Source organism: Arvicola amphibius, chromosome 3 (assembly GCF_903992535.2).
Source record: "Arvicola amphibius chromosome 3, mArvAmp1.2, whole genome shotgun sequence".
Classification (NCBI taxonomy): Eukaryota; Metazoa; Chordata; class Mammalia; order Rodentia; family Cricetidae; genus Arvicola; species Arvicola amphibius.
In genome coordinates, this window is record NC_052049.1 from 175,937,953 (window position 1) to 175,965,087 (window position 27,135).

Genomic DNA, 27,135 nt, shown 5'->3' on the forward strand with positions numbered 1-27,135 from the left:
TAAACTAATGGCTTTGGCTGTGGACGGATTAGGTCTGATCCGATTAGAGCCTAGGCCGTCGTATTCGCCTCCTTGCCAGGTTCTGTCGACGTTCGCCCTGCTCTCGTGAAGACTCAGAGACCGACCAGACAACCTTGCCTGCCCAGAACACCGGGTTGGCGCAGAAACCCGAGAGTCGGTGCTCAGGGCCCCGCCGCTATCCACACGGGGGGCGCGGGCTTCCGCCCCCCGCGGCCCTTCCGAGCCCCGCCCCGAGCCTGCGGGTGTCTGAGCCCGCGACGTCCCCGCCTCCCTGCGCGCGCGTGGCGGGTGGGTTCCTCGGAGGTCCGTGGCCGAGCGCTCTCAGCACCGGGAGCGCAGGCCGCGCAGGCCGGCCCTGCGGGCTCCCGCCCGTGCACCTGTCGGCTTCCCCCGCGGCTTCGCTGCCGCCCCCCGCGCGTCCCGTGCCGGAGGGGTCTGCCTGTCCCCCCGACCAGGAGGACCGAGTGGGGCCGGCGTCAACGCGACGTGCAGCGGGGCGGGCGGAGTGGGGGCGGCGCCGAGCGCGGCAGCGGCAAGCGGCCGCGGCGGCGCGGGAGGCGGGGAGGCGCGGCGCGCGGAGGACAGAGGCTGACGGCGGCATGCGGCGCCTCATGCTGCCCACCGTGGGCTGAGGCGGCCGCAGACGGGCGGCAGGCGCGGCGGCCGGGCAAGCCGAGGGCGCAGCCAAGCCGCGCGCACCGCGCACCGCGCACAGCGCCCGGGGCTCCGCGCGATGGGCCGAGCTGGAGGCGGGGGCCCGAGTTGGGGGCCGCCGCCAGCGCTGCTGCTTCTGGGGGCCACGCTGGTCCTCACCGCTGGGGCCGTGCCGGGTAGGTACCCACCGCGACCCCAGCCAGCCCTCGCGCCCCACCCCTGCCAGGGCTCTCGCTGGCTGCCTTCAGGTCCAGGTGGAGTCCCCAAGCGGTGACAAGGGGGCGGGGCACCGTCTGGCCTGCAGCCGGGGACCTGGGCGGGAAAGGGGCGCGGGAGGAGGAGAGGACCTGTGGGGTGGGGGATACACAGGCCAGCGGGGAGCAGGCGTAGCCTGGGAGGAGACGGCAGGGTGGGCTAGGGTGGGGGTGGGGTCTTGAGGTAGGGGCGGGGTCTTGTACAGGGGCGGGGCCTGGGTGAGATTTGTGGGCGGGGTTTGCGGGAGGGGCGGGGTCCCGAAGATGAGGCTAGGATGAGCCAGAGTTGGTGGACTACCCTGACCTCGCCTCTCAGACTGCGGGTGTTGTCTGGGGCGGGAAACCTTCGGCAAGGTGTATTTCCCCGGCTTGGGAGGTAGCCTCAGGGGCGGGCCTTAGAAGTGGGGCGTGGCCTTGGAAACCGAAGGCGTGTCCCAGGGTGGACCCTGGTCTACTGGGTCTCTCAGAGCCCTCTCACCCCCACAGGCCACCTTAACACCCTGCCCCCTCGCCCTCCCTCCCACAGCACGCGAAGCAGGCAGCGCGATCGAGGCTGAAGAGCTGGTGAGGAGCGGCCTTGCATGGGAACCGCGTGCCAATGACACGCGGGAGGAAGCCGGCCTGCCAGCAGCTGGGGAGGATGAGACCTCGTGGACAGCGCCCGGCAGTGAGCTGGCTGCGGTGGGCCGTGGGGTCGGGACAGAGGAGGAGGCATCAGCTGCAGTGACTGGCATTGCCTGGCTGGAGACAGATAACCCAGGCCTGGGTGGAGTGACTGCAGAGACTGGCAGTGGCGACGCCCAGACCCTCCCAACTACACTCCAAGCTCCTGTCGAGGCCCTTGGGTCATCTACAATGCCGCCTGCCACCTCTGAGGCTACTGAAGCCAGTGGACCTCCCTCCCCCACTACCCATGATAAGACTAGCCCAGTCTCTGAACTCCCTAAGGAGAGGCCCTTGGAGGTTTGGCTGAACCTGGGAGGCAGCACACCTGAGCCTCAAGGGCCAGAGCCCACTTATCCCCTTCGAGGCGATCTAGAGACCCATCCAACCTCAGATATAATTGACATCGACTACTTTGAAGGGTTGGATAGTGAGGGTCATGGTGCAGACGTGGGCAGCTTCCCAGGGTCACCAGGAGCCTCAGACAGTCACCCTGACACCGAAGGAGAGACCCCTTCCTGGAGCCTGCTTGACTTATATGATGACTTCACCCCCTTTGACGAGTCTGATTTCTACCCCACCACGTCCTTCTATGATGATCTGGAAGAGGAGGAAGAGGAAGAGGATGATGACAAGGATGCAGTAGGCGCTGGAGACCTGGAAGATGAGAATGACCTCCTGCCCTCCCAGAAGCCTGGTGTGGGGCCTGGGACAGGACAGCCCACCAGCCGGTGGCATGCTGTCCCTCCACAGCATACTCTGGGGGTGGTCCCTGGCAGCAGCATCTCTCTCAGGCCCCGCCCAGGAGATCCTGGCAGGGACCTGGCCTCAGGCGGAAATGGCACAGAGTGCCGAGTTGGCTTTGTCAAGCACAATGGCTCCTGCCGGTCCGTGTGTGACCTCTTCCCGAGTTACTGTCACAACGGCGGCCAGTGCTACTTGGTGGAGAACATAGGGGCTTTCTGCAGGTAAGGGAGTGAATGGCAGGTGTCTGGGGCTGGTAAAGTCTGAGCAGCGTAGATGGGGTAGCCTCAGCAAAGGGGAGGACCTCCCAGAGGAGGGACATTCACAGGACTCCCAGCATGTTGAGTACACACCTGTAACCTCAACACGGGGAGGCCGAGGCAGGAAAATTGTGAATTTGAAGCCAACATGGCCTACACCCCCCCCCAAAAAAAAGGCTATTTGTGATCTTGCCATCAGGATAAAGTCCTCAGAAGTAATATTTCATAAATCCTCTAAGCACTGGGCTCAGCTACTCAACCTTAAAGGCAAAGTGAAGGGGTTTCTCCAAGAGCTTAAGAAATTAGCCATTCTGGTAGATGAAGCACGCCTGGAACCCTTCTGGGAAGTTAAGATGGCTGCCCCGTGCTCCTGCCAAGCTGTCTGTGTTTGGCCCGAGAGCCGAGTTCCTCTGAAGGAGGCACAGGTGTGGAAAGTTAGAGTGCAGCCCTAGGGCGGCACCTCGAGCAGCCACACACACGGGTCAAGTCCAGCTGACTCTTCTCCCTGAAGCTTGCTTGCCATCTGTGGATGTTCTTGATTTGGGGTGGTGGCTTTCTTCCATTGGTGACTGCCTTTTGTGGGATAGTAAGTCCATAATGTTTCAAAGAAAAGAATTTAGACGTCCCTAAGCACATCGTCTGATGTCACCGATCCCACACCTCATCAGGAGTTTCTCAGTCACCTCACCTCTGGGAATGCCTTCACAGGGAGAGTTGCCTGATGGGAAACCGTTCCTGGTGGAAGGATTGTGCATTCGAGGGTGGGCTGGGCAGTTCTTTGGGGAGCTGCAGTCCTGTCGCCAGACCTCTGACAAGAATTCTGGTCTCCACAGAGCTCTTGTTTTCATTTTTTTTTTTTTTATTTTGAAACAGGGTTTCTCTGTGTAGCCCTGGCTGTCCTGGAACTCACTCTGTAGACCAGGCTGGCCTCAAACTCACAGAGCTCCTCCTGTATCTGCCTCCCAGTGCTGGGGTTTAGGTGGACACCCCTGTGCTCAGCCCTTCCTTGCTGTTTTTAAAAGACAAGGTCTTCCGTAGACCAGGCTGGTCTTGAACTCCCTGTGCAGCCAAGGCTAGCCTTGAGTTCCTGAAGTGCTAGAATCACATGCCTGAGCCATACACAGATGTGGCTCTCTGTTAAATGCTTCAGTGTTTCTTTTCCTTCCTTTGTTCTTATGCATTTAAATTTTGACTGTAGCACCTTGGCGTTGCAGCTTGAGTTCCAGTTCTGATGTCACTTCCTAGATGTTCATGGCACTAGGATCATCCACAGAGGATGTGACTACATGGTTCTGGTTGGAATTTTCTAGCCATTCCCAAGAGTAATTTCCTTGATCAAAATTTTATGGTGATGGAGGAACATAGTAACCAATGACTGTAATCCTAACATTTGCAGGGAGAGACAGAGCAACATAGTAACCAATGACTATAATCCTAGCATTTGCAGGGCAGAGGCAGAGGAACATAGTAACCACTGACTGTAATCCTAGCCCTTGCAAGGCAGAGATGGAGGAACATAGTAACCAATGACTATAATCCTAGCATTTGCAAGGCAGAGACGGAAGAACATAGTAACCAATGACTGTAATCCTAGAATTTGCAAGGCAGAGACAAAAGAAACAGGAGTTCAAGGCTAGCCTCAGCTGCATAGTGAGTTTGAAGCCAGCCTGGGCTCAGTGAGATCCTGACTCAAAAAAGAAAGAGAAGAAATTGTGGGGTATTGTAAAGAATTTGCCAGTTAAAGACCACCAAAAGTGTAGAAGAGCCTGTGAGCTTGTTCTGTCTTTAGTCTGGTGAACTATAAGGGATGTTTTCAGACTGGGGACAGCAGAGTCTCTGCAAAATCATCTTTCATCCTACTGGGGGCCTGACATTTTTACCTTCAAAGTGAGCTTCCCACCACTGTGGGAAGTCTGGAGCTCTGGCTGCCTTTGGAGAACTGTGGAAGTGCCCAGAACTCCTGGTCCTCTCGGGGAATTCTCCAGTAAGAGAAAGATTGTCCTCCTAGTTAGTCTGCATGGCTGTTTTCCCCAACAGGAGGGCTTCCACATAGTCTACACCGATTCCCCCTTGCTTAGCCAAGATCACACCCAGACCGCTACCCAGGCTCCCGCTTCTGCTCTGCACACCCAGGCCTGGCGGCTGCTTGCATACTATTTTACATTCCACTCACAGGAGACTGCCGAGTGTTTCCTTGCGTTCTGCAGCATGCCTTTGTCTCCGTTACCCTGACCCACTGCAGGGAAAGGATCTGAGCTATGGCAGAACTTTTCTAGAACACTGGGTGAGAGGGCCCCCACACAGAGGGGTCTGCATCCCCTGGCAGCCTTAAACAGATCTTCTGTGCCTCCCTTTGCCAGGAGATTCCGCTGGAACACAGAAATCCATTATTAGGCACTTTTCCCCACCCTGTTCTGGATGTGAAGGAGCCACTTTGCTGGGGCATCATTCCGTCTCTGTACCCCTTTTTCATGTCCTCCCTCCTTTGCCTGCCTCTGTATCCTTCCACATCTTTCCTCTTTGAAGCAGCCTGGTTCCCATGGAAACAGCAATGTCATTGGAAGAGTTGGAGCCTGGGAATGTCCCCAAGGGCAGGAGAAAGTCACTCAACAAAAGGACAGAAAAACCCACCCCGAGGAATTGATTCTCACTATGCTGGCAGGATAGTTCCCACAGTCCTAAGAAGCTTTAGGGGCAGAACCTGTGGGGCTGCAGGGGTAAGAAGAGAATATCCGCCCATCTCTGTGTGTCTGTCAACTCCTTAGTTCTCAGTGTCACGTGACCAGGTCCCAGTATTTCACCTTGAGTCACAGCAGTCGTCTTTCACCCAGAGCCAGGGCAGGCAGAATTCTGGGAATCCCTGTAGGGCAAAAGTCTCTTTTGCAGGATTCTCTTCTCTCCTGTCACTTAACAATCCTGTAGCTCAGAGATTCCCTTCAGTTTCTCTGCTCTGCTCCCTCGCCTCTATCACAGGCTTTGGAACACCTAGCCCATGTCATAGAACAGCTGCATCTGCTCAGAGTGGGATGTTGCAGTCCTACAGGCTCCTCAGAGCAGGCTACTGAGTTGAGTGTTGGCTTCAGAGGCGGGCTCTTGCTGTGGCTAAGACTGCCTGCCTGCCACCTGAGTCCCTCTGTGTCCTTGTAGGTGTAACACTCAGGACTACATCTGGCACAAGGGCATACGCTGTGAGTCCATCATCACTGACTTCCAGGTGATGTGCGTGGCTGTGGGCTCGGCTGCCCTTGTGCTGCTGCTCCTGTTCATGATGACCGTGTTCTTTGCCAAGAAGCTCTATCTGCTCAAGACTGAGAATACCAAGCTGCGAAGGACCAAGTAAGTGTGTACCCGGCAGCCTTTGTGGGTTGGAGGCACCCAGCCCCAGCTGAGGCTGTTTCCAGGAGGGTCCCTGGCACCAGAAGTCCACCCGAGTTTATCTATTCGTATGTAAAATGTGCCGGGTAGAGCCCTGGGCCTGCACGCCTATCAACCAGCCACATTCCAGCATCTGAATCCCAGGAAAGAGTGCTAAAGAGAGGGGCTTCTAGCATGCACCATGTCCCCAAGTAAATGACTGCACTCACTCACTCTGCCCACCCTGCCTGCACCTGCTTCTCTGCTCTTTGACACCCAGTGGTCAGCGAAAAGTTTTTGCTCACAAATCAGTATGGAGTCACTTCAGCCCCTTCAAACCTGCTGTCATTTAGTATTGGCTCCTCCTCAGTGAATGCTGAGGAGAGAGATGTTACTGCCACACCGCATTACCTTTGAAAAGCTTGCCTTTTAGGTTAGGGAGTTAGCTCAGTTGACAGGATGCTGGCCTCCAGTGCTCAGAGCTACCATTGATCCCTTTCACCATGCGGATGGGGTGTACCCCAGCACTCAGGAAAGGTAGAAGCTAGAAGGTGAGAAATCCAAGGTCATCCTCAGCTACATAGGGAGGTTGAAGCCAGTCTGAGCTACGTAAGACCCTTTTCAAAAGTGAATAAAAAATAAGATAAAGGCTCGCCCCTTGAAAGCATGAGCTATGCATTAGTCTCTAGGTCATTGTTCATGCTCATCTTTTGAGAGTGTGGGCTGGCGTACAGTAGCCTCTCTGCTCACTGTCCACCTCCACCCTTTAGCTGTGATCTACTTTACTCTTGAGAAGTTGTACCTATTTTGCTTACATATATGCAGGCTCGTGCACACTGGTGCACATACACACACACAAATGCTGGTCAACCCCTGTTGAATTTAGCAGTGATGAGGGTTGGACTTAACTCTTGTGCAGTTTACGGACCACACAGTAATGCAGGCTCTTGTTTTGGCTGTGCCTCTGAGAGTTGACCCACATTTACCATGAAACCCATCCCTTTAACACTCAAACGTGACCTTATGCACTAGGAAAAGAGCTCTCTGATCACTAAGCAAAATAAAAACCCTTTTCAGAGTGTCAAAGTCTCAAAAGGAGAAGACGAGCCGCTGGCTTCCTCAGGACCCAAGAGGCAGTTTTTGTAACACCGGTCCTTTCCTCTCCCCACACGGATCCCACTGGCCTGAGACTCCCTCCAGAGACGGTTCCTAAGGACTTTCCCTGGGTCCTGGGAAAAAGACAAAACACCGTCTGTTGCTCCTGGGCAGACACGCAGCCTCGTGACCTTCCGGCTAACCGCCCTGGGGCTGAAAGGGCCCCTCCTCCATTGTCCCTGTGCATTGAGGCAGGAACATAAATCTGTGCCCGTGAGCACTCCAGAGGGACACAAGCCAGGACCCTTGACTCTTCATTCCATGGCTAGACTAAAACAGTGGTGTGCAGGGACATGGGGCCGCTTCGGTGGAGGCAGCTGTTGATGGCGGGTGCCTGAGAAGGGGAGTCACTGCTCTGAGGGTACCGTGTGCACTCACCCCTGCAGATACTGCCGACATTAATTGATTCTAAGATACATATTTCTTCTCACATATTAGCATCTCTGAAATTGGATTGTGTCTTAGAGTTGCTGGCATCGTGCAATCGCTGTTGGCCAGATGGCTGTCTTGATGCAGTTGTAATTGCCTGGCGTGCACAAACACGGTCATGGTTGTTCATATCGTTGGCAGTTCTTTCAAAGTCCCAGTGCACTATGTCAAATATAAAAATCCCAGGGGATAAGAAAGTATTGGGTTGGTTTAAGTGGCTGAAACTTGTTCCCAGTGGCAGGTCAGGTCCTGGTGCGCCTTACTCTATTGATGGTGTAATACAGTATTTGGTGGTGAAGCCAAGGCATTGCCACTACTACTGCAGTTCGCCTCAATCACTTGATTCTCTCCCTTCTTCCTTCTGTCCTTCCAGCAAATTCCGGACCCCATCTGAACTCCACAACGATAACTTCTCCCTCTCCACCATTGCTGAGGGCTCTCATCCAAATGTAAGGAAACTTTGCGACACTCCCTGTGTCTCCTCCCCCCATGCCCGTGCCTTGGCTCACTATGATAGCGTTGTCTGTCAGGTAACTGGTCTTCTTCACATCCCCCCTTTGCATGCCTCTGCCCCTGGCTGGTCCCCCTACCCTGGCTCAGAGTAGGAAGTCTCCAACAGCTTTGAAGTCAGCTTAGGGCAACCCAGTGGGGCAGGGAAGGTGGGTATCACTTCTCAGGCAGGCCAGGTTATAGGTACTGGAATCTTCTAGAATGGCTTATGATTTAATCTTTACCTGTGCTTTACTTTAGAAGTCGATCATTGTCTTTTACCTTGCATTGTTGGGGAATTTCCTGGTTCCTGGAGCAAATGGTGACTGCCCCTTGGCGTATGTCACTATGTCACTGACTAGCATTGAATTTGTAGTGGATTCTCCTATTTCCATTTCCCAATTCCTGGAATTGTAAGCATGAGCCACCACCATAACTGACATTTTTGGAGGTTTGGGGGGAGCTAGAGTTGAGGCAGGGTCTCATGTAGCACAAGCTGGCCTCCAACTTGCTATGTAGTCAACAATGGGTTTGAACTCCCGATCCTCCCACCTCTGTGTCCTAAATGTTGTGATTACAGGAGTGTATGCCTTGCCTGGCTTGCAATTCTGTTTTCAGTCAAAGCCCAACAGTAAAATAGGTCACTATAGGCCATATTCTGAAGACACTGGCTAAATGGCCAGCCTGAATATTGTAATGTTGGGTACTATCAGAGAACTTTAAAAATAAAAGTGGGAACCATCTGGAACAAATTATAGCACGTCCAGATCCGAGGATTGTGCACCTAGTGCAGGCTCCATGCTTCCAGATGAGCACATTTGTATAGACCACAGTTACACAGGTGCGGGAACTACCCAAGGTGCTCGCCTGAGCAATGGCTTTGAAGCAGAGGTTTGAAAAGCTTTTTGGTTAGGCTTTGGGGAGTCAGGGCTCCTTGCTCCTTAGTGGTCTAGACCCATTCTATCCAGAGACCCCTCCAGTAAGTTTCCTATCTGAAGTTGATTATGGTGCCTCAGTGTAGTCCTAGCACTGGGAACTGAGGCAGGAGGGTTGTTAGGAGTTCAGTCAGCACTTGAGACCTTGTCTGGGGAGGGAGGGAGGCCTGGAAAGATGGCTTAGTCTGTGAAGTGCGTGCAGTCAGGGTTTATGGATCAACAAAGGATGATGGTGTGGGTAGGCTCTCTGGCTTCTCTATTCAACCTGCCATCTTGTATGATGGTGCAGCAGATGTGACCAATATGGAGTTGCTCCGGCCTAACAGTGCAAATGCCCTCAGGAAGGTTTGCTTCTGGCAGCCTCACAGTTACCGATTCCTTCCTCACTGAAAGGGACAGTGAGGAAGCAGCTCCTCCTAGAGCCGCGTGCCTGCATGAGTCTGCGCAAGACCCAGCTTTGGAAAAGAGCAGAGAGCAAGTCAGCTGCCTTGGACCTGCCTGAGAAGGGCTGTGGGCCTGCCTGACACAGCAGTTGGCCAGCTCTCAGGGAAGTGGCAGGACAAAGCCATTGACGTCTCCTGACTCCACCATCCAGGGAGTCTCTTACATGCACATGCACACCGTGTACACACACACACACACACACACACACACACACACTGTCCTCCCCTGAGCTTGCATCAGGAGCATCTTCTTTCTGTGTGCATATGGGTGCATGTCTGTCATCTCACTGTGCAGGTCAAGAGGATAACACGAGGGAGCCAGCGCTCTGCTCCAACCATGTGAGGTCCAGGGATCAGATGCAGCCAGTCAGGCTTGGCAGCAATCATTACCCACAGAGCCACCTCACAAGCCCGGCTTTACAGAGTTTACTAAAGGGCTATTTCTTTTCTAGAAGAGTGGGTTGATCATCTTCCTACTGTTGCCATAAACTCTGTGTCATACTCTAAAAAGATTTCAAAATTTAAGATCTCTGCTGTTTTGGGCAGCGTCAGTTTCCAGTGTCTTTGCCAGTATCCCTTTCCTTCGTCTGCTCCTCTGAACTAAGGTGAGGGTCCCCTGTGCCACAGGCTCAGTCTGTGTGGCTGTGCGGCCCTCCTGAAGACGATCTCGGGGAGGAGGTTGGAGAACATGTCAGGTGGTCCAGGTGGACTGAATGAAGTCACCTGAAACCCACAGGCAGACTGCTCAGCCCTCAGCTGCCCTGTTCCTTAGCAGTCTAATTGAGGGGGACAGCTAGGTCCTCTGAAGGTCTGAGGGGTTCCCCAGAATTCTGCTCATCTGCTTTTCCCCATGATCCCCCTTAGCACTTTGTCTCCTCCTTACATTTTTTCCTGCTTTCCAGACTGCGCTTGCACTGTGCAGTGATGCACAACCTGCTGGCCTTTCCCTAGAGGTTTGCATCTGGACCTGTGAGGGCCCAGGCTGAGTCCACTTACCCGTGGGCATAGAGTGCCCATATGGCTGGGGTGGAGCCCTGGGAATAGGGGATCCACAGTGGTTCTTGGGATGTGTGCCAAGTGTCTGTCCCGTTCCCTCATGGCCAGGTACATCTGCCAAGTCAAAGGCGGATGGCCCATCTGCTGTGGCTTCTGTGACCTTGGGCTTAGCAGGATCAGCTCTGGAAGAGACTTTTGGACTGAGGGAAACCCACCTTGGCTCAAACACCCCCTTCCCTCTTCTCTTTGCAGGATGTTTATAGCTTATTCCAGATCCCTGTTTGGGTACCTCTGTTCCACACTCTTAGGATCTGATTCTCTCACACAGTGGCCCGGAAGGCAGTTTTCTCTGTAGCTCAGACTGAGTTTGAATTTGCCATCCTCCTGCCCCAGCCCTCCAAGTAACTGGGATCAATCACAGGCCAGAGTCACCAGCATTTGCTGGCAGTCCTGAGCCCTTGAGGAGGTGGCCTCCCCACCTTTGTGATGTTAGAGCTCTCTAAGTCACCCATTCATTGCTCCTTTCCCTCTCTGTCCCCTGGAGAGCCTGTGGTGAGTTTGAGAGGGTCTGTCGAGGAACCTGAAACCAGGTTCTTCTAGAGGAGAGGTGACTGTCGGCCTTATTGTGCATTTCTTGGCTTTTTAGGCTAACCTACCATTTTTGGAGGGGTGGGCATCGGGGGGAGAGGCTCTTGCATTCTGAGCAAGCACTCTACCAACTGAGCGATATCTCCTGCCCCTATCTTGAACTTACAAAGTGGCTAGAGAAAGAATGAGCCATTTTGCAGTGGGACATACCTGTAATTTGAATACTTGGAAAGGCTGAGGCAGAAGGATCATGAGGTCAGCCTGGGCTACACAGCAAATGCAAAGGCAGCCTGGGCTACATAGCTACAAGACCTATCTCAAAAACTAAAAAATAAGTAGACAAGCAAAGTAACAATTGTTTTCAGGAAGTTGAGCGTGATGTGGTTCTAGAATCTGAAAGGTAAAAATAAGACCATTAGAAGCTTAAGTTCATCATAGCTAAATTAAGTTCAAAACCAGTTTGGGCTTCATGAGACCCTGTCTCAAAAACAAACAGGGTTACCAAGATGTCCCAGCACGAATAGGTGCTCGCCACCAAGCCTGATGACCTGAGTTTGATCCCTGGAATCCTTATGGTAGAAAGAGAGAACCAACTCCCATAGGTTGTCCTCTGACCTCCATGTGAGAGCTATGGCACTCCACACACATAGTACCAATAATTAACTTTAAACGGTTTAAACAAACGGGAACTAGAGAGATGGTTCGGGAGTTAAAAGCTTGCTGCACAATCCGGTGAACTGGAGTTCTGAGCCCTGTGCTCCATTGCAAGCTGGGCTGTCCATGCACACCTACAATCCCAGCCCCAAGGTAGGCAAAGGCAGGAGGATGGCTGGGACTTGCTGGCTTCTAGATTAGCTGAGAAAAGGAGACCCTGGCTTCGGCCCTGCCTCCAAAGAATAGATGGAACATGATAAACGAGTGCCCTGGTGCCTTCTCTGCCCGTCACAGACATGTGGACATGTGTGCATAGACTCACACAGACGCGTGTGTCACATGTGTGCATACACTCACACAAATATGTGGCACATGTGTGCATACACACATGCGTCACATGTGCATACACTCACACAGATGCGTGTGGCACATGTGTGCATACATTCACACAGACGCGTGTGGTACATGTGTGCATACACTCACACAGACTAGCTGCACATGTGTGCATACACTCACACAGACACATGCAGATAGCAAAATAAGTATTGTTTAAAAACTAATATGAGGTGATAGTAATTGCCTCCAATTCTAGCACTGAGGAAGCAGAGGCAAAGGTAGGAGGATCTCTGTGAGTTCAAGGTCAGTCTGGTCGACATAGTGAGTTCCAGGACAGCCAGGGCCTCAGAGAGACTCTATCTCAAAACAAAACAAAAAGAAATCCCCAGGGAGGTGGTGGCATGCACCTATAATCCCAGTACTTTAATCCCAGAGAAACCCTGTCTCAAAAAACCAACCAACCAAATAAATCAATAAAATAAAAGATATCTAATGAGATGAGCATATTCTCCCTTTGAGAAGTATAGATGCATGTGCATGTGTGTGTTCTTGTGCACCACCTGCTTGCTTGCCTGGTGCCCAAGGAGGGTAGAGAGTGTGGGCGCCTCTGGAACTGGAGTGATGTGGGTGCTGGGAACTGAATCTGGGTCCTCTGGAAGCAACCGGAGTGCTCTTAACCACGGAACTGCCTCTCCAGCCCCATCTCCACCCTTCTTGATGAGCATGAGCCTGTTATATCAGTGGCTGTTTGGGGCATCAGAGACAGTGGTGCTGAGAAATCACGCTGACAGTCATCGGTGGTCTTTATGGGAAAGAATGGGGCAGGTGTTGTCATGGCAGCCCTCTGAAAACTCAGTGTGGAGTTGGAGGCTTGCGCAGGTGTGGGGCTTCCTATAAACCCTTAATGGGCAAATGCAGCCAAGATCAGGTGTCTTTTCTAGGCACAGGTGTACCCCCAAAGTGACTTCGGAACCCTCATCTTTTTTTTAAAATATTTATTTATTTATTATGTATACAATACTCTATCTTGTGTGTATGTCTGCAGGCCAGAAGAGGGAACCAGACCCCATTACAGATGGTTGTGAGCCACCATGTGGTTACTGGGAATTGAACTCAGGACCTCCGGAAGAGCAGGCAATGCTCTTAACCTCTGAGCCATCTCTCCAGCCCCGGAACCCTCATCTTAAATATGGGCCAACACAGAGTATGGGAGGCACCCAAGGTGGCTGGATTTACCGGGAATTGGGTTTAGCAAGCCCCTTCTAAATTAGTGTCTGAGGCCCATGCAATTTTTAACCTCTAGTTGGCTATGTGGAGAAATCATACGAAACCATAGTCTGGTGTGTCCTGCTAGGACTGACGAGCCATCTTCTCTCACAAGGGCTTTTGATGAGAACACTTACCCACAAGAGACTTTGCATCCTTGGCCAAGTTATTAAAAGGACCCGTTTCTTAGGCTGGAGAGATAATTCAGGGGTTGAGAACACTTGCTGCCCTTACAGAAGACTCGAATTTGATTCCCTAGCACCCACATCAGGCAGCTCACAGCTGCTATTAACTCCAGCTTTAGGGAACCCTGAGCCCTCTGGCTTCTGCAGCCACGTGTGCTCAGGTACACATACCCACACAGAGACAAACATACATACACATAACCAAAAATAATAATAAAATCGATCTTTTCTGGGAAAATCTTTACAAAAGAAATGGCCAGTTATGGCAATGCATGCCTTTAATCCCAGCACTCAGATATTTGTGAGTTCAAGGCTAGTTTGGTCTACATAATGAGTTCCAGGCCAGCCAGGACTATTTAGTAAGTCCCTGCCCACAAACAAACAAATAAATAAATGGACCGTTTTTTTCCTCTTCTCTCTTTGTGAGAAAATATGAATGGCATGAAGTAAAATTCTCATAATCTGATTACTTGTGTCTGCCTGCCTGTTTGTTTTTGAGACAGAATTCACATAGTAAGGCTGGTCTTGAACTTGTTATATGGCCAAGGCTAGCTCTGAATTCCTGATTTTCCCACCTCTGCCTCCCTAGTTCTGAGGTGACCTTCATGAGGGTGACTTTCCTTCCCGGCTGCTGCTCGCCAGCCCCTCAGGCCCAGCTCACTTTATTCCAGTCTGGCAAGCTCGGCTCTGCTCTTAGCCAACTAGGAAAACCTGATGTGGTCGCTTTGGTCCTTCTACCTGCTGCCTTCCTTCCCAGTAACCCCCCAACTTTCTCCTCTTCTAGGATGACCCCAGTGCTCCCCACAAAATCCAGGAAGCTCTCAAGTCCTGCCTGAAGGAGGAAGAGCCCTTTAACATCCAGAACTCCATGTCACCGAAACTTGAGGGTGGCAAAGGTGACCAAGCTGACTTGGAGGTGAACTGTCTCCAGAATAACCTAACCTGAACCAGAGCGAGAGGAGAGGAGAGGGGGGTGGGGGAGGGAAGGACCATTGTCTCCTCTTGTACACAGTTGGCTTCTCGTAACCACTTGTTAGGCTTTTCTTTTTCTGATCTCATGGCATGCTCTGATGTGTTTTGTAGGAGGGGAAAAACACTTAAAATAAGCAAAGAAACTGAGCAGGATTGCATAGAAGATTGGATCGTTTTGTCTGTGCTGTCTGTGCGTTGCTTCTGCAGCTGGGGTTTCGAAACCTCGCTGTTACTCAACTGACTTTTTTTTTGTACTTTGACCCACGTTTTTTTGGAATACCAGTAAAAAAAAAAATCAAGGTTCTTGAAATAAAACTTTTTAAAAAGTTGTCCACTTTCTTAGTGTCATAGTGTCTCCTGCCTGCTCATTGTTCTTCCCTCCCTCATGAAAGGTGTATATCTACAAATGCTTGAAATTGGGCTGGAGAGATTTGCAGAGGGCCAGTGACACACGCACACACGCATGCATGCACACGCACGCACGCACGCACATGTGCGCACGTTTTAAAAAAGGCTCACAACCATCTGTAATTCAGGTTCCACAGTACTGGACGCCCTCTTCTGGCCTCTTCAGCATCAGGCCCGTTTATGGTGCACATGCATGCATGCAAACACAATGCTTACACGCATAAAATAAATACTCTTTTTTTAAAATTTAATATTTGAAATCTTGGTAATGGTGACATATCATCTCAGGCTGCCCTAGTAAACAGGACAGAGCATGCATTTTTTTCACAGTTCTGGGGATGAAGGTGTCAAGGATTGGTTTCTACTGAGGCCTTTTTTTCCTGACTTTCCTATGACTGTGTCCTCTGCATCCTCACTGGGCCTTCTTGAGAAACCTGCATGGAAAGAGGGTGTAGTGCAGGTCCATCCTCCAAGCCAAACAGACTCTATCTTAGGGAGTTCAGCTGTGACCACTAGGAAGGGATGCCCGCAGCTGGGCCCCTTGACCCTACACCCGGAATAGAACGGCTTCCTCTTGCCTGCTGTATGCAGTTCTGCTCTAATTGCACACAGCCTCAGGAAAAGGCTAGAGTATATATGGAGGTGGGGACTAGAGGTGGGGGTTCCATCCATGCCAGTGTGTAGGAAAGTCACCATTCCTACTGGGTAAAGACTCCCATGTCTCCCCTTTGTGGGGGAGACGCCCGCGCTCCAGTGAGTAACCTATGCTCTGTAGGTAAACCCAAAAACCTCACCGGTTCCCAAAGTGAACTTTGAAGGGACTGTGCCTTGTTTGTCTGTGGGGTCTTGGAAGGAAGGATAGACATTGCTTACAACCCCCACCAAGGAATCTTAGCAGCGGAGGGAAATGTCATTCATATCTTTGGGGTTTGTTTTTGAGGTAGGGTGTCAGAAACCTCCTAGGGCTGACTTTTAACTCCCGATCTTCCCTTCTCTACCTCCCAAGTGCTGGGATTACACACGTGTCTGATCACACCTGGCTTTTCCTGTTCTTTTAAGGACGGGTTCAGCTGGAACAGGGCTCTCTCTGAACACGGCATTTATCCCTAACTAGCCCTCCAAAGGCCTTTTCTCCAACTACCATTACTTTGGAGGTTGAGAATCAACATATGACCTTTTTTAGGGGGAAGCACAATTTGATCCATAATTCTTGTCTCATCTACTGTTAAAGACCAGGCATAGCAACACACGCCTGTAATCCTAGCACGCGGGGAAGCCAGGGTATTTCCAGGCTAGCCTAGGTTATGTAGTGAGACCCTGTCTCCGAAAAACAAACTGAACAACAAAAAGATATTCTTTCATAAGTAAGGATTAAGTGTTGCACTGAGTGGTATAGTGCATGAATCTTCGAGAAATGAACAAGGTCTCAACTTCATAAATTGAGCTCAGTGGGTGAAGTGCTTGCTGCACAAACAGGAAGACCCAAGTTCGGATCCCGCCACCCAGGTAAGAAGCTAGGCGTGGCAGCGCTTCCGCAATCCCAGTGCCGGGAGACTGAGTCCCAGAGGCAAACTGGCCAGCAAGTCTAGCAGAGAACAATGAGTTCTAGGCTCCCTGAGAGACCCTGTCTTAAAACATACAGTGATGAGGAAGATGGCCATTAACTGTGTCGCCTGGCGAACAGGTGAGTGTCTGCATCCGTGTGTACGCAGCACACAGAGAGAGACTCCCGAGAAAGACACACATAGCACAGTATCTGTGTAGGAAGAGTTCCGAACAGAGACTGAAAGTGGACCTTGAGAGAACAGTGAGGTGGCCCGTGGGTAGAGGTGCTTGCTGCCAAGCCCGACTCTGAGTTTCTTCCCTAGAACCTGCGTGGCGGGAAGGGAAGCCACTGCAGAAAGTCAGTTTTTGACTTCAACAAGCACAGACCTGCACAGACACTGAAAATCAACAAACCAAGTAGACTTTGTAGACTAGGAGACATGGTTTTTTGAGACAGGGTTTCTCTGTGTAGCCCTGGCTGTCCTGGAACTTGCTCTGTAGACCAGGCTGCCCTCGAACTCTCAGAGATCCGCCTGCCACTGCCTTCTGTTCAGTTTGTTTTGAGACAGGGTCTCATGTAGCCCATGCTGGATTGGAAGTCCTGGTCACGGGACTGGGGCTGTAGTTGGTAGAAGGCTTTTCTAGTATCTCCAGAGCACAGGGTGCAGCTGGTGGTGGCGGCGGAGTTCCACCCCGCACTCAGGAGGCAGAGGCAGACCTTTTCTCACAATAAACACAAACAGACAAAAACAAGTGCCGGGACTAAAGGGCACGGCCACACCTAGCCTTATATTTGATTTCACGGTGGACATTTGAAAGCCCATTAGCACATCTGCAGACCTGGGAGGGCTCCTTCCTGACTTTTTGATTGCTTCTGTGAGGGGCCCAGTGGGGCTGGAATTCTGGGATCACATTATATACAGGTGGGTGGTTTTGTTTGGTTTTTTGAGACAAGGTCTCTCTGTGTAGCTCTGGCCGTCCTGGAACTCACTCTGTAGACCAGGCTGGCCTTGGACTCAGAGATCCATCTACCTCTTCTGAGTGCTAGTGCAGAGATTAAAGGCAAACACTGCTGCCCCTGCCTGGCTACAATACTTTTCTAAACCACCGACACCCATCAGACTAAGCAAGGCTGGTTACCTTTAATAACTTCTTAGCCTTCAGGGACTGTCCTCTGGGGTCACCACCCCAGACAGATAATGATGATCACACTCTACCTTTGGTAGATGCTGCATGCAACCGCTGATCCCAGCCACCCTATGGATTCTGCCAGCCCCCTTATGATCTAAAGGGGCAGGTATATCCTGTCTGGGTTCCTGTCCTTCCTGAATAGCAGCTAGTATCTCAAACCCTGTTTGCTCTTTGATGTTTGTCGGATGTCTGTGTGTCTTTTTGTGTGTAGAGGAAGAGTTGGTCCAATTACCTAGTCTCCTATTGACTGGCAACAGAAGCCCTGTGTTCCCAGCTTGAACTCCTGCCCAGATGGAGTTCCATCAAGTCTGCAGTTTGCTGTAGGATAGCACTGCATATTGTATGAGACAATTTCTTGACCATTTTTCTTATCTAATTGGGTTGTGGGGGGCAGTTGGTGTGGCTTGCATGGGATTTCTGGAATATTCTCTGAACTAGAGGGCCTTCCCTTTGAGGCTAAACACCTCTGGATTTTTTCACAAAAACAAAACAAACAAAAAACGGGTTGATGAAGGGGAGCTATCTGCAAAAGAACCTTGTGAATCAAATCCAGACTTTGTAAGTACTGTGTTGTGTTGTGCTTTTCCCACGACCGTATTAGGAAATGTGTCTCAAAGACCTGGCTGTATCCTCGGGAGGGCTAGGAAAACCCAGACTGAAGCAAGAGCAGGAAACAGTAGAGGCCTGTTTGGGAGGGTCACCGCATGCTGCCAGGAGTCTCTTTGGCAAAAAGGGACTGAGTGTTGGAGTCGGATGTATTGATTTCTATCTGGTCCTGCCTTCTCTCGTGCCAGGGTTTTTGTATTGCTTAGTGATTGTGAGCCACGGGATGGCCAGCGCCCTCTCTGTGGACCCTGTGCCCCTGTACAGAGGTTACTTAACTCTTGGGACAGCCTCTCGTCCCCCTGGTGTTTTCAGACAGCACGCTCTCCTCATTGTTCTCATCCCGCCCTGGAGCCTGTCCTGAATCTTTCCCTAAGGAAAGGCCAGGGAGCTTGCTCACCTAGTAACAGAGCTTCCTGAACAAGCCTGGCTACTTGGGTACAATTTCCAAGACCCACACAAAGGTGGAAGTAGAGAACCACCAGCCCCACTGAGTTGTCCTCTGACCTCACAGTTGCCCACATACTTTTATCATGGACACATATAAATACACAATAATAATACTCTTTAATGGACAGGCTGGAGTTGGGGAGATGACTCTGTGGTAATGTGCTGGCCGTGCAAGCAAGAGGACCCAAGTTCAGGGCTCAGGCACACACACTAAAGGCCAGGACATGCAGCCTGGACCTATAACCCCAGTGCTTGATGGAAAAGCAACTCGAAGTGATGGAATTGGTTCTAAAGGACATACTAATCGGTTAGCTTAGGAGACACGAGGTTGCTCAGGTAGAATTCAGCTAAAGGGACACTGTCTCCAAAGCACCTCAAAAATCAGTAGTCTGCTACCCAGGCCATCTGGACATAAGAAAATTTAGGGTGCCAGGATGTAATTGTCTGTTCTCCAGGCCTACCCAGCCATTAAACTCTATTCCCATAACACATGAGGCAGAGCCAACTTACAGCAAGCCCCATTCCTTAGAAAAGACAAACTTCTAACAGACAGCTCAAGCGGGAAGCCTGGGGTCACAACCATCCTGAAGTCCTGGTCTGCCATTAAGTCCTCTGTGCTCCTGTCAGCAAAATACATAATTCTGTCTGGTGGGCAGGAATACCCTGGGTAACTGCTATTCAAAAAACAAATGAAATCCACTGATGTACTTAAAATAATTCTGGGAGTATACAATATCTTTGCTGTGTAAACCTCCCATCTCCCTAGGTGGTCAGATTTGTGGTCTCTTTCTATGTTTAAAGTGTTCAGAATGAAGTGCACATCTTTAGTCCCAGCACTGTGGAGGTAGAGGCAGGTGGATATCTATAGTTCAAGGCCAGCCTGTTCTGCATAGTGAGTCCTGGGACAGCCAGGGCTACATAATGAGACCCTGTCTCAAAAAAGAAAAAAAGAAAAGAAAAAAAAAAGAAGGAAGGGAGGGAGGAAAGAAAGGAAGGAAGGAAAGAAGGAAGGAAAGAAGAAAGAGAGAAGAGAGAGAAAGGAAGGAAGGAAGAAAGAAAGTGTAGAAATAACTTCTTAAAGATAATTGGCTAACAAGGTTTTCCCCATCAGAAAAGAGAGAAAACAGAGAGAGAGAGAGAGAGAGAGAGAGAGAGAGAGAGAGAGACAGAGACAGAGACAGAGAGACAGAGACAGAGACAGAGGGGGGAAGAGAGGGAGGGAGGGAAGGAGGGAGGGAGGGAGGGAGGGAGGGAGGGAGGAAGGGAGGGAAGGAGAGAGGAAGAGAGAGGGGGGAAAGTGGTTTAAGCTGGACAGGGCCCTGGAAGAGGTCAAGGATGTCAGTGTGCAGTGTGTGTGGGGGCTACACATGCCTAAGGTGTCTGTGAGATCTTCTATTCAAGGCCAGCTCGCTCGTCTTTGAGCAGTAGGCAAAGGCAGCCTCCAGTGGCTCAGTAAACAGCTGCCTCCTTACTTTCCTGAGTGGGTGGAGTGGTTTCCCACTGTGGGAGCATATTTTTTCAACATGATGGGAGGCAGAAACAGGAGGACCCCAGGGGCTCACTGAACAGCCGCTCTAGTCAACCAGGGGGGTTCTAGGTTCAGCGAGAGACCTTGTCTCAAAAGCAGAGGACAGTGAGAGAGGACACATGAGCGGTGTTGCTGTGGCTTCCACGGAGGCATTCACAGGTCTGCACACCCACAAGCATACACTGGAACAGAGAGAGAAGCTGAAAATGTGGAGAAAACCCCTTGTCTGTGGAATTCATGAGACGTGGAGCCTGGCTGGTAGAGCAGACCTTCGAAAGTTATACACATCACTGGCTCCTGATTTTGCCACCACATCACATGTCACATGCTCCTACCGTCACATGTCACATGCTCCTACCGTCATGCCTCCCTACCACGATGGACTGAAATTGCTCTGAAACCTTCACGGATTACCAGGAAATGTTTTGGTCACAGGAATGCAAACCCAGTACACATGCCTATGCAGCAGCCCAGGTCAGAAGGCCAGGAATTACTTACTGGAGTAATTTGCTTCCTCTCTGTTCTGTGGGTTCTAGGGCTCAAACTCAGGTCATCCAGCTTAGTAACCTGTGCCTTTGTCCACTGAGCCACCTTACCAGCCCTAGAATTTATCTTTTAGGGGCACAATTCATCCCCAAATACTACCTCACCATGTACAAAACATTCATTTCCCCCCAAAACATTGGGAATTTGGGCATAGTTCTCTCCAAACTGCTCCCTGTTGTTTGGGGGTGAAGTATTTTTAGGGTTCATGGAGACCTTTTGGGGTTCTTGTTCCATCAAACTGTATTCGCCTGGAAGGAATCCACAGGTTCTCATCTTCTGTGGAAACAAAAGCAGAACCTCTTTTCCAAAGCAACATATCACTAGACCCAAATTTTAAAGTCTAAGTTACCTTTATGTTGGTTTAACTTAGCAGCACCCAGAATCAAATGTCTCTCTGCAGTAAAAACTTCAAAGAAAACACAATAATATTCATAATCCAGACTCTGTATGTTTTCCATCTTCATGTGGCTTACTTTTCTTTACTCCTTTAATCTATGACTGTCTGTATTCTTTTATATTACTTTTACTGTCTCTCTAAAGACTTTACTTCTTTTTATAACTGTCTATACTCTTTTTCCTCTCTCTCCCAAGCCTATGTAAATTATTAAACACACTATGTCTCGTTTAGAGGTCTTTCATGTCCGAATTGGTCCTATTGTGTATCTGAAATCCTTTTTCTGACAAGGAGCATTTTAAAATAGTAAGCAGTGTGGTTGTGGTAGCCCTGAATGCTGGCTCCACCTCTCTTGGCCTTTCAATATGGCGGAGGTACGTTAATTGCCAGCTCTGGGGCTACTGGGTGCCAGCCATACTCACCACCTCAACTCTGGGAAGCACCGTGCAGCACATAAATTCTTTTTGTCTGAGTAAAAGCTAAATCTGCCAAGCAGCGTGGTGTGCTGCCTGGAAATGTCTCTGTGTATGGCGGTGGGAATCAGCCATGCTTTCCTGCCTGTGTATGCCTTGCAGAACCCATCTAGCTGCTTACCCAGGCAGGGGCACTGGGCTGCAGGCTTGCTCTCAGTTACTTTCCTCCTAATCCCAAGCAGGCATACAAGCACCCGGACCTGAAGTGTGTGACTGGCTATGTGGGTTATCCCATTTGTATTAATCTGTGATTCGACATGAGGCTTACTGGTAAGGATCCAGTGTCTGTCTCCTTTGCCAGCTACAATGCATCTCTCTGACTCTGCCTACTCTCTCTCTCTCTCTCTCTCTCTCTCTCTCTCTCTCTCTCTCTCTCTCTCTCTCTCTCTCTCTCTCTCCTGATTTCCTGCCTGGCTTTGTTCTACTAAGCCATTGGCTTAAACAGCTTTATTCATTAACCAATGGTAATAAAACATATTCACAGCATACAGAGTGGAATCCCACATCACTCAGTTCTGACTTAAAGAAGTCATTTGAGTTAAAACTTGCCTGGTCTACCTGCATCTTTGATGGCTGTGAGAAAGTTCTGATTAATTCCATAGGAGAGAGCATTTTGCCTATGAGAAGAGACTGCATTATCTATTAAAAAGTAGAAAAATAAAAGTGCTTGCTGCTAGCAGAATTCACATATGAACCTGCTTGTGCTTCCTCCCAAGGACAGTGCAGAGGTGGTCAGCTGACTGTGCCGCTCTTTGTCAGCTGACTTCTGCCATTGAGCTGTATAAAAGCAAGCTCTGAAATAAACTCTGGGCTCTTTGACTGTTTTGGCATGACCAAACAGACCTGCCAATTCTATCCTGTGTTTTCTCTCTCAATTTCTCTCGATCTAACATTTCTTTAGCCTCAGGGCCCCTTCCAGGAATGCTGGCTGACTTTGTAGGAGCAGGATCCTACAATATACATACATACATACATACATACATACATACATACATACATACATAAATATATACATACACACATTACAATATACATATATATTAAATTATATACATATATAATTTAATGCACACATACATACACACACTACCCATGGTGGCCAGAAGAGGGCATCAGATCCTCGAGAATTGGTGAGAGGTGATTATGAGCCTTCTGATGTGGGTGCTTGGAACCAAACCTGAGTCCTTTGCAAGATCAACAAGTTCTCTTAATTGCTGAGCCATCCCTCCAGCCAGGAGACAAGATCTTACTTAGCCAGGCTGGCCTTGAATTCCTGTTCCTCCTGCCTCCAGCTCTCAAATGCTGGAATTACAGGCATGCACCACCACACAGGGCACTCACTCTGTGATTAAAGAACACACCCTCACCTGGCGTGCTGGAGCACACCTTTAACCCAGCACTGGGACACAGGTGGTTAGGTGTAGCTCTAAATTCAAGGCCAGCCTCCTCTACACAGCAAGTTCTAGGCAGGTTAGAGGTACGTAGTGAGGCTTTATCTTAAGGCAAAACAGAACAAGAACATAGGTTAGGGGCACAGAGAAGCACCAAGAGAACAGGAATGTTAACCATGCAGGACTCTCTCCTCAATGAAGAGACAAAATCAAATACCCAAATTCCATCCAGAAAGCTGAGAGTGGATTTTGTTAGCGACCTGATGACCTTTTTGCTATCTGTGGAAGCAGACCTCACCCAAATCCCCTAGAATGATTATCCCAGACTCTTCCCTCCCTAGACTGCTACCCATCCTTAGGGGAGATGCCACACATACTCTATGACCTGCTGACCTCTGCTGTTGGTCAGAGACCACAGTACATTTTGTGAGCATGCATGCATGCATGCATGTGTGACCATGCATGTGTACAGGTCCACATATAGAGGTGCACATGCATGTGTGTGCATGTGCTTATTGAGTCTGAGAATCTTCCTCTATAGTTTTCTGCCTTTTTTTTTTGAGACATAGTCCTGCTAAGTTGGCTAAATTGATAAACTGGTCAACAAGCCCCAGGAATTCTCTTGTCTCTGCCTTACAAGAGCTGGAAATTAGGCAAATACCACCATACATTGCTTCATTTTTTTTCATACCCGGTTTTTAAGATGGTGCCCAGAATTGAACTTGGGTCCTCATGATTTTGCAACAAATACTTTACCAACTGAGCCCTTTCCACAGGAGAACTCTCTACACTTTTTGAGGCAGGCAGCGTCTCATGTAGCTTAGGCTGGCCTCAGACTCACTGCCTAGCTAAGGATGACTGTGGACTTTTCGGAGCTCTGGGATTAGGTGTGAACCATACCCAGTTCACGCAAGGCTGAGTACTGACTCTGGGCATGCCAGGCAAGTGCTCCACAATCTGAGCTATGTCCCCAGCTCATGCCTCCCTCTAAGTTATTTTTCTCAGGTATTCAGTCCCAGTAACCAAAAACTGACTAGCACAATGGCTTTGCCCATTTTGTCTCATGTTGCTATGGTTACAGCAGATTTCCTAAGGTTAGTGTTTGCAAATGTGTATGTAAGTCTAGTCTTTTCTTTTTTTTCAACCCTCCTGTATCTTTTTTACTGCAGACATTTATCTTGTAAACAACATATGGACGGTTTTACTGGCATGGAAATATTGTTTAATGGAAACATTCCATCTTTAATATTATATCACTAATAAATTTGGGTTTGAATACTCATTTTGCTATGCACTTTATCTTCTGGGTTCCTAATTTAATTTTATTCTTTCTTACCATTTCTTTTTCTTTTTCTTTTTCTTTTTTTTTTTTTTTTGGTTTTTTGAGACAGGGTTTCCCTGTAGTTTCTAGAGTCTGTCCTGGAACTAGCTCTTGTAGACCAGGCTGGCCTCGAACTCAGAGATCCGCCTGCCTCCGCCTCCCGAGTGCTGGGATTAAAGGCATGTGCCACCACCGCCCAGCTTTCTTACCATTTCTTAGATTTGTGGTTTTTTGTTTTTTTGAGACAAGATTTCTCTGTGTAGCCCTGTCTGTCCTGGAACTCACTCTGTAGACCAGGCTAGCTTCGAATTCAGAGATGCTGCTGCCTCTGCCTCTGCCTCCCGAATGGTAAGACTGACGGTGTGTGCTGTCACTGCCTGGCATCACTCCATTTCTGTGTGCATGGTCTGAGGGTCTCCTGCTTGCTGGAGAAATGGTCTTTCACTGAGCTCCATCCCCATCCCCCAATAACCATTACTTATTTTATAAATTGACCAATGGCAATGAAGAAAAGCATTTTTGCCTGCTTGTCCATACATGCAGTACCCGAGGGGGTCAGTAAAGGACATCAGATCCTCAGGAACTAGAGTGATAGGCAGTTGTGAGCAGCCCAGTATATTTTAAAGTTTTGGTATAATATTGTATGTGAACACACACACACACACACACACACACACACACACACCACAGCAAGAATATGGAGGTCAGAAGAAAAATTTCAGTGATGTGGGATTCCCCCTGTATGATGTGAATATGTTTTATTGCCATTGGTTAATAAAGAAGCTGCTTTTGGCCAATGGCTTAAACAGAATAGAGCTAGGCAGGAAAGCTAAACTGAATGCTGGGAGAAAGTAGGTGGAGTTAGAGAGATGCCATGTAGCAGCCACAGGAGACAGACACCAGAACTTTGCCTGATATGCCACAGCCACATGGCGATACACAGATAAATAGAAATGGATTTATTTAAGATGTAAGACTAACTATAAATATTCACAAGCTAATAGGCCAAGCAGTGATGTAATTAATATAGTTTCTGTGTGGTCATTTGGGTCTGGGCGGTCGGGAAACAAACAAGCAGCCTCGGCCAACATTTCAGGAGTTGGTTGTCTCCATCATGTGCAACTAAGGGATCAAACCCAAGTCAGCAGGCTTGGAGACAAGGACTTTTACCCACTGAGCAGATGACAATATTCAATAATTGGAATCAAGGCTGATGGGTATGGTGGTGCACACCTTTAATCCCAGCACTCAGGAGGCAGAGGCAGGAACATCTCTGAGTCCTAGGCCAGACAGAACGCCAGGACTACTACACAGAGAAACTCTATCTCAGAAAAAAATACAAAAGCAAAACAAAAAATATTTTTTTATTATTCCACATTTTGCCACTGTGGCTTCGAAAGTTATTGTTTCATAGTTTTCTGACAAAGGTGAGGTATGGAGTTTGAAGTCACTCTTTATCTGTTCCTTTGAGCTTACCTACAACAGTTCAGGCCAAGTTTCCTTTCTGTGAGGCCTGGGAAAGTCTGTGTTGATGCTGTCCAGATTCATGGTTTGACCACAACATTAAATGAGCATTTGATGTTTGTTTTGAGATAGGATCTCAATTAGCCAAGGTTGGCTTTAAACTCCAGTGTCGGAGAGTGACCTGGACCTCCTGTCTCCACCTTCCGTGTTCAGGAGTTACAAGCAAGCACCACCTTGTCTGTCTGTGTGGGGCTGGGGATGGAGCCCAGGGTTTTGTACATGCTGGGTAAGCAGTCTGTCTACCAGCTGAGCTGCATCCCCAGCCCAGGCCTGAACTTTTAAAATGTGAAAAAACTGAGAAACTGAGTCTGTCTCTGTCTCTGTCTCTGTCTCTGTCCCTCTCTCTCTCTCTCTCTCTCTCTCTCTCTCTCTCTCTCTCTCTCTCTCTGTTTATCTATCTGTCTGTCTGTCTGTCTATCTGTAGGGCATCAGTCACTGTGTAGTCCAAGATGGTCTTGAATCGCCAGTCCTCCTATCTCTGTCTCCCTTGTGCTGGGAATACAGGCGTGCCCAACCATGTCCAGCCCTGGATTTTCAATAGTTTTACTTATGCTCACATGTGCACATGTTGCATAGCATAGCTCTAAGATGTATGTGTCCCTTTCTTGTCTGTGTCTGATAATGGGACATGTAGGCAATCCTTGATATCTTGTCAGTGACTTGATAAATAAATAAATTATTTTTTGTTATATTTTATTTATTTACTGTGTGTGCACTTGTAGGCCAGAGGGCAAGTTTGTTTCCTTCATGTGGCTCCCAGGGTTTGAATTCAGGTTTGGTGTCTAAAGCCTTTTCCCACTGAGCTGTATCGCAGCCCACTAGTGATTTGCTGTAAGTGTGATCATGTGACCCTGCTCTTAACTGAGGCGTGATCTCAGTTGGCCTTGTTCCTAGGTTTCTTCTTGCCTGAAGCGCACACCATCTGAACTTTCACCTCCTCTAAGACTCTACTAGTCCATATCCTCCCCAGGTCAACTTCTTTCCTAAACTTTATTTTACTTATACTTTATGGTGTTTTGTGACATATACGTCTGTGTACCACATGCATGCAGTATCAGAAGAGGGTGTCGGACCCCCTAGAACAGGAGTTACAGAGCATTGTGAGCTGCCATGTGGGTGCTGGGAATCGAGGAATCGAACCTGGATCCTCTGGGAAAGCAACCAGTGCTCTTAACTGCTGAGCCATTTCTTCAGCCTCCAGATCAGATTCCTTCATAGAACTATCGTTTCTAGGAACTTTTTGTGTTTGTGACCGTGAGTTTTTATGTAGTGTTTTTACATGTGTGTGTGTGTCCGTGTGTGTGTCCGTGTGTGTGTGTGTGTGTGTGTGTGTGTGCACTCCCTTCTTTGTGTACACATGGAA

The 27,135-nt window shown here is 49.5% G+C and overlaps 1 protein-coding gene across 3 annotated transcripts; it reads left to right on the top strand.

Moving 5' to 3' along the window:
- The first annotated feature begins 754 nt into the window (after positions 1-754).
- Positions 755-14,372, top strand: Cspg5 (chondroitin sulfate proteoglycan 5). Of its 3 annotated transcripts, none has more exons than XM_038323776.1 (5): positions 755-851; positions 1,456-2,560; positions 5,744-5,932; positions 7,908-8,064; positions 14,211-14,372. In XM_038323776.1, the coding sequence occupies exons 1-5, from the start codon at positions 755-757 to the stop codon at positions 14,370-14,372; spliced, it is 1,710 nt and encodes a 569-aa protein (XP_038179704.1). The 3 variants fall into 3 exon arrangements, with proteins under 3 accessions (XP_038179704.1, XP_038179705.1, XP_038179706.1); XM_038323777.1 differs by having other exon boundaries at positions 7,908-7,983; XM_038323778.1 differs by lacking the exon at positions 7,908-8,064 and having other exon boundaries at positions 14,211-14,262.
- The last annotated feature ends 12,763 nt before the right edge of the window (positions 14,373-27,135 follow it).